The 8,330-nt window shown below is 33.3% G+C and overlaps 1 protein-coding gene across 1 annotated transcript in view; it reads left to right on the forward strand.

Moving 5' to 3' along the window:
- Positions 1–5,768: 5,768 nt before the first annotated feature.
- Positions 5,769–8,330, forward strand: part of FAM227B (family with sequence similarity 227 member B) — a 141,607-nt gene continuing 139,045 nt past the window's right edge. Inside the window, exon 1 of the mRNA XM_015595950.2 lies at positions 5,769–5,819. Within this exon, the coding sequence (XP_015451436.1) occupies positions 5,769–5,819 (51 nt within the window). The remainder of the gene's footprint in view (positions 5,820–8,330) is intronic.

The raw sequence follows: 8,330 nt of genomic DNA on the forward strand, positions 1-8,330 counted from the left end.
TATAAGAGCAGAAATCAATGAAATTGAATTTGCACTAGAGAAAAGCAAGAAGGCCAAAATGGTTTTTGAAAAAATTAATGAAATTGATAAACCCTTAGATGGACTGACCAAGAGAAAAGAGAAAACTCAAAGTACAAATATCAGGAATTGAAAAGGAAACACCTTGGAGATAGTAAAAACAATAAGAGGATATTAAAAATAAATATTTATGTCAAAGTATTTGACATTTTTTATTTTTCTTGAAAAACACAATTTACCAAAACTGATGTAAAAAGAAATAGATTATCTGAATGATCCTATTTTAATTCTGAGAAATTACACACGTATTAGTCTGCTCTGGCTGCCATAATAGAATACCACAGTCTGGGTGGCTTAAACCAGCAGCCCTCAATCATTTTGACACCAGGAACTGATGCTCCAGTGAGAATCTAATGCCTGATGATCTGAGGTGGAGCTGAGATGGTGATGCTAGTGCTGGGGAGTGGCTGCAAATACAAATGAAGCTTTGCTCCCTGCCTGCTGCTCACCTCCTGCTGTGCGGCCCAGTTCCTAACAGATCACAGACCGGTGTTGGTCTGTGGCCCAGGGCTTGGGGACCCCTGGCTTAAACAACAAAAATTTATTTTCTCATAATTGCGAAGGCCAGAAGTCCAAGATGCCATAAGGGATGGTTTCTGGTGAGAGCTTTCTTCCCAGCTTATAGATGGCTATTTTCTCACTATGTTCTCACATTGCCTTTGTGCATGCCGGGAGAAGATAGACCTCTCCGGTGTCTCTTCCTCTTCTTATAATCCAACACTCCTATTGGATTAAGGTCCCACACTATGACATCATTTAACCTTAATTTCTTTCCCAAAGGCCCCATCTCTAAATATAGTAGGTCATTAGGGCTTCAACATAGAATTTGGGAGGGGAAGGAAGACAAGTCTATTAACAATATTCTTAATTTGAAACTCTCCATAATTTCAGACTTAGGTAGCATCATCCATGAGGTCTACCAAACATTTAAGGAAGAAATAGTATTGATCTTTTAGATTTCCAAATTCTTTCAGAGAGTAGGAAAACTAGAAACATTTCCTAACTCATTTTTTTTTTTTTTGAGGCCAGAATAACCTTGATTCTAAATCTTGACAAGGACAGTATAATAAAATTCAGGCCAATATTTCTTATAAACAATTTGACATAGATCTAGTGTGGTAAATGTTCCATGTTCCATTACTTTAAAAGATTGTATATTCTGCAGTTGTGAGGTACAGTTCTATAAATGTCAATTTGATTAAATTGCTTGATAATGTTGTTCAAATCTTTTATCTCTTTACTGATTTGTATGTGTATACTTGATTCATCAATTACTCAGAGTGTTAAGATCTCCAACTATAGTTATGGTTTTGTCTGTATTGACCTTTAGTTTTATCAATTTCTGGTACATTTATTTTGAGGCTCTTTTATTAGATGCAGACACATTTAGCATTGGTATATTCTTTTAATGAATCGACCTATTATCTATATGAAATAATTTTATTTGTCTGATAATACTCCTTGTCTTACAGTCTACTTTGTCTGATATTAATATAGACATACCAGTTTTTTTGTTATTTGTGTTTGCATGGTTCTAGAATTTCCATTAGTTTCATTAGAAATTCTGTTTCTCTTGAAATACTCCATTTCTTCATTCGCTATAATCCAATGTATATTGTAAAACCTTTCATATATTTATAATAGTTGTTTTAAAGTCCTTGTCTGCTGATTACAATAACTGGAATCTCAGTGAATTGGTTTGTATGAACTGTGTTTTCTCTTGATTAGAGGTCCCATTTTCCTTTCTCTTTGTATGTCTTGTAATTTTTTTTTATTGTGTATTAGACATTATGTGGGAAAAATTGTGGAGGTTGAAGTTTAATTTAGTTTTGTTTAGTTTTCAGAGAGCACAAGTCTTTTTCTCTCCTTGGCATTTAAAGTGAGAGGCTGATCTCTTGGAATCCTCCCAGGTTGGAGTTGAGCTTTAAGGTTAGCTGCAGCTTTCATTAGATCGAGTTCCCCTATGATTTGCCCATCCTCCAACCTCCCTCTTCATAGCCACTTCTTGTATCTTGTCAGTGTTGAGTTGAGACTAGTTTGGATGAAAGTTTTAGAGTAAACTCTGTCAGAGCCTTGGAACCCAAGTACTATAAGAATGTGTTGGCCTATATAAATTCTCTAACTTTCTAGCCTGCATCCAAGGCTGCTTTTTTGACAAAATTCAGAAGTAAGATGTCAGGGCTGGGAAAGAATTGTTTGGCTGAATCATTGGTTTTTGCATTTGGGTGTCTTTCAGACTCCAGTTTGTTTCCCCAGCTCACACAGACAACCTTAAGGCCCAGCTGATTCCTATTCCCTGCAAAGTTACTGCACCTTGGCAGGCCATCTCAATCCTCAACAAATGTGTAGATCTCACTACCAGATAAGGAAGTTTGCTGCAGCTTTATGCTCACTTATAAAGGGTATGTTTCTCTCTGGATTTCAGGATATTAAGGTATTCAGGTAGGGCAACTTCATGGGCTTGCAACCTGTGCAGTTGCACAGAGCCTCATGATTAGAGGGCCCTATACCTGATTTAATAATCTGACGTTACCATCTTAAAATTCTTAATAATTTTAAACAAGGCATTCTGTATTGTACTAATTATGTTTCTGGTCCTGCTTACTGGCGTCTGCCCTCTTCAGTAACCCGGTAGGAAGGTAAGGTTATTATTTGGTTCAGATTTTTCTTGTTACCATGGAAGCATAGATGTTTTGCATCCTTCTACAATCTACCAAGAGCCTCACCTCCTTTTACTAGAGAACTTTGGAATTGTATGTTGAAATTACCTGGAACTTTCCTGTACAAGTTTCACTTTCTTAATTTTCTAACTTGGTTTCATTGAAATGTGGATATTGTTTTTAGTGCTTTGTACTGGAAGTGCTTTGCACTAGACAGCCATTAGAAGAAAAAAGTTGTTTATAGTGTAAAATTGTTTTAATTAGGTTTCTTTATATTCCATGCATTTCAAAATATATAATAACTTCTTTCTAGCTAAACACCTATACTCACTATCCCTGAAGAGATTATATCATGAACATTTTTTATCTCTAGGCATTCTATACATACCGTCTCTCTTTTTTCTTACCCTTCTCAATCTCAGTAGGCCTAGAGTCCCATGTTTTCCACAGTTTTCTTGACAACACAATGCATCTTTGCATCTGAACACGTTTTTATGCTTTTTTTTTATTGTATTATCTGCTGCCTATTTATTTAAATTCATTATGTATTTTAAATAATATTAAGAGAATTAAATATTCCCTTCAACTTCAAACGTTTAATTATTTTTACGGAACATGGCCTTGTGATTTGTAATCTCGATCATTTTATCCATTAATATGAAATATGTTTAGTAAATTAAAATGTAATGCAATCTTTTCAGACATATCATCAGACCACTAGGGTATTATAATAAGATATTCTAGATTCTTCTTGTTTTTTTTCTTCTTCTCCTTGGTTTTTCATTTTCTAGAATTTTTTTTTCTTATTTAAAAATTTTAAAAGACCTACACATTTCTCTGACACTCATCTACCCATTTATGCATTAATTAATGCACACTGAAAGAACTTATTATGCATCAATCATAGATCAGCCTCTGTATGAAGTTTTGAAAATTCAGCAGTGATAACACCATAGTTTCTATCCTAATAGAGATACAAATCTGCTTTCTGTTACCATAGAGACTCTTTTGGGGAGACAAGGAAGGCTTCCTAGAAAAAAATGACTTTTAATTTGATATTTGAAATGAGTTGCAAAAAATGAAATTGGATCACTTCTTACACCATATACAAGAATTAACTCAAAACAGATTAAAGACTTAAATATGAGACCCAAACCATAAAACTCCCAGAAGATAACATAGGCAGTAAACTCTCTGACAGTGCTCTTAGTAATATCTTTTATGATGTATCTTCTCAGGCAAGGAAAAAAAAAGAAAAAAGAAACAAATAGAACTACATCAAAGTAAAAGGGTTTTTGCACAGCTAAGGAAACCATCAACAAAACGAAAAGACAACCTACTGAAGGGGAGAAGATATTTGCCAATGATACATTTGAAAAGGAGTTATATCCAAAATTCATACAACACCAAAAAACAAACAATACAATTAAAAAAAAATGGTCACAGGACCTGAACAAGGATTTCTCTAAAGAAGACATACAGATTGCCAAAGATATATGAAAAGATGCTCAACATCACTAATCATCATGGAAATGCAAATTAAAACCACAATGAGCTATCTCACACCTGTCAGGATGGCTATCATTAATAAATCAACAAACAAGTGTTGAAGAAGATGTGGAGAAAAGAGAACCCTCATGCCCTATTGGTGGGATTGCAAATTGGTGCAGCCACTATGAAAAACAGTTTAGAGCATCCTCAAAAAAAAAATAAAAACAGAACTACCTTATGACCCAGCAATTTCACTTTTGGGTATTTATCTGAAAAAAAAAAAAAACCCACAAAACACTAATTTGAAAAGGTATATGCATCCCTATATTCAATGAAGCATTATTTACAATAGTCAAGATATGGAAGCAACCTAAAAGTCCATCGATGGATGATTGGATAAAGAAGATGTGGTACTTATATACAATGGAATAGTACTCAGCTGTAAAAAGAATGAAATCTTGCCATTTATGATAACACAAATGGACCTCTAGAGTATTATGCCAAGTAAAATAAGTCAGACAAAGAAAGACCATATGATTTTACTTAGATGTGGAATCTAAAGAATAAAATAAATGAACGAACAAAACAGAAACAGATTTAGACACAGAGAACAAACTGGTGATTGCCAGATGGGAAGGGGTTTAGGGCACTGGGTGAAAAAAGTGAAGTGATTAAGAAGTACAAATTGTTAGTTACAAAATAGTCACGGGGATATGACGTACGGCATAAAGAATATAGTCAATAATATTGTAGTGACTACGTATGGTGCCAGGTGGGTACTAGACTAATTGGGGATCGCTTTGTAAATTATATAAATGTATAACCACTCTGCTGTACAGCTGAAACTAATATAAAATAATATTTAATGTCAACTCTAGTTTAAAAATAAAAGTTAAAAAAAAGAAATGAGTTAAATAGGCCAAGAAAGGTTTGGAGGGGAGACAGTTTGAGACAGAGACTTTTAAACAGAAAGAATAATGCATACATAGTCTCTTAAGCAGAGGAGCAAGATGTGGTCTTGATTAAAATCAATTTGTCTAATGAACGAATATACATTTTTAACTTACAAAAAAACTACTAACAAAATAGGATTATTACTTATTACACTGAAACATCTAAATAAGGTATTTTCACCATGTCACTAATGCGACTTTTTTAAATACTTTTTTAGCAAGAGGAGCATGTTATTATATTTTTGGCTCTGGATTTATTGTAGACATCATCCAAAATAGTCCAAAATATCTTGTGACTCTGGTAGGAATTCAAAATGACATTCAGAAGGATTCATGTGGAGCTTTTCTCTAGCATTGGTGTATTAGAGGGAAGTCACAGAATTTGGTTTGGAGGCTCAGAATTTAAATGGTGATCTGTGATACTTTTCGAAGTGCAGAGATTTTAAAAAGTAAATATTTTACAATATCTTATGGCTCTGAAAATTATAACTTAAGTTCAGTATATTGTCTATTTAAGTTATGTAAAAGCATCATAAACGATCTGAATTTATGTTAATGAGCAATATTGATTTTATTCATTAGAAAAATGCTAAAACCTCCAAAGAACATTGAAGAATTTTTAAAGATTCAAAACTGGGTGAGTAGAGCATCCTATTTTATGTGCCAATACATCTTTTAAAATATCAAATTATAGAGATGGAGAAGGCTTAAGTAAAGACTTTAAGAACAGAAATTCAAGAAATATACTTCAACGTGCGAAATGTTTATAAATATCTCCTTTCAGTAGGCTCTCTGTTGTAGACATTCTCTTTTGTCAATATTCTATTCTCTTTTTCATTTAAAAAAATTCTAGCCCTATGTCCTATTGGAAGAATTATATAGACATTTCTGTATAGTTTTGCTAATATAAGATTTTTGTCATATACTTACAACTTAAAGAGTATCTGACAATTATGTCTACTTACCTCATTTATCCATTCGCCACAGCTTAGACTTACAGGTAATTTGCTGAGGTGTTACATCAATATTCTTTGATGTTGAATTAGAGTAAAATATTCAAAACATGTTTTTATTTTGAAAGCTCCAGTTTCCATTAAGTGTAAATACTGATTTCTTCTGGAGTTATTGGGCTTGCTACAGATTTTCCTTGGGTTTATCAGTCTGAAGGTCAGGTTTGTTTTGCATTGAGAAGATTAAGGGCTAGGATAAAGATGTTAGTATGGAAAAAAAGAGAGAACAGGAGTCTTTTTTAAATGAGGTGTGTACATATTTTGAGTAGATTGAACTTTAATTTGCACTTACTTATGCTTAAATATAAGCAGAATTTTCTGAGACTAAACTGTTGACAATGGAGTTTCAAAAATACCTATTTTTAAACATCTATTTTCTGTTCTTATATTTGTTTAAATAAGTTTTTTTTAGATGTTTTGGAAAAGGATTGAGTTCCCTTTAGGAGTAAATAGGAAATGAAAACATTCCTAGTTTACAAAAGTTTATTTCAATCACTGTGGCAGAGCCAAATGTTTTGAACTACTTTTAGGACAAGCTTTTTGCAACTATTTTGATTGAAATAATGATGGAAATGTGCTGTAGCCTAATATCAATGTTTGGGGTCTTTTTTAATCTCAAGAGAAAGTGATTGTAGTTAAAATTAAGCCAGATTCAGCAAATAATTATGGAGACATTTGGACTATACCATCACACATGTTTGAGGACTTATATTTTCAGATTAAATTTCTAATTATTTGTAGTGGAAAATGTGTAGTCACACTGTTCAAATTAAGAGTAAAACTAATCAAATCAAGATCACCGGATTATGCCAGCCCTTTACCAAAGATAGAATAAAATAAAAATTAAAGCACCATCCTTGTATGTAAAAGACAGCATTTATATTAATATAATAGCCTTTAATTTTTATCAGATAGCATTTGGTGAAATCCAGTTGTACCATTTTGTTGTTTGTGGGTTTATCTGTAACTTTTTTCTTATTGTTTAGATTTCCCAACCAAATACTTGTATTCTGTAGTGTTTGGGTTTTTTTTAAGGTTTGACTATGTCTCTACATTGCCAAACTATTGAATATTTGAAAACACCCAGGAATAAAATGACTGAATATTTAACCTTTTGTTTGCTGTATAAAACTTCTGTCCCCAACCCCTGGGCCTCAGACCGGTACTGGTCTGTGGCCTGTTAGGAATCGGGCTGCACAGCAGGAGTTGAGCTGCAGGCAAGGCAGTGAAGCTTCATCTGTATTTTCAGCCGCTCCCCAGTGCTAGCATCACCACCTCAGCTCCACTTCAGATCATCAGGCATTAGATTCTCATAGGAGATCCAGTCCCTGGTGCCAAAAAGGTTGGGGATCACTGTTATAGACAGTAGTAGAAAATAACTTCCTCAAATTCATTTAACAAATATTTTGAACACCTACTGTGTGTCAGCAACATAGACATTTCAAATATGTCAGTGAATAAAAACAGGCAAAGATTCCTGCCTTCAGGAGCTGTCATTCTTTTTTTAAATGAGGCATATTATAAACAAACAAGTGAATAAAACAAAAGAGAAATAAAAATATTCTAAACTGCTTATGGCTTCCTGGAAAGCCTATCTGTTTAATTTTCTTTTCTCCTAAAATATAAAAGCAAAGGTATGTGCTGCATACTTGTGTAGTGGTTAAGAACAGAGGCTCTTGTGTCAGATTGCCAGATTGCCTATGTTCAAATCCCAGCTCTGCTACTAGTTAGCATTAGAACAGTACCTGGAACCTACATGTTAGCTATTAGTTTCTCATATCTTGTGCTTCATTGAAAGCCCTCTCAATTTGACCAATTCTTACCATTTCTCTTTTTTTTGTAATTTTAACATTTTATACATTTTACTCCTATCTTCCTTCTTTCTATCTCTTGTTATAGTTCTGTGTACCTTCTTACCTTCAATCATTTCTCATTTCTCCATTGATCAATTCCCACATTCTCTTCTTGTTTCCCCCTTTCTTCATTTTATCATCATTCTGTTTCGATTATTGTTTTTATAAAAATACTTTTATGTTTTACTTTTATAATATTCTTTTGTCCCACTAGTGTTGTATCGTTATCAATTCTCTTACTTATTCTATTTATTCGTTAATTTAATGATTTTTATTCACTACATA

Source organism: Pteropus alecto, unplaced genomic scaffold (assembly GCF_000325575.1).
Source record: "Pteropus alecto unplaced genomic scaffold, ASM32557v1 scaffold86, whole genome shotgun sequence".
Classification (NCBI taxonomy): domain Eukaryota; kingdom Metazoa; phylum Chordata; class Mammalia; order Chiroptera; family Pteropodidae; genus Pteropus; species Pteropus alecto.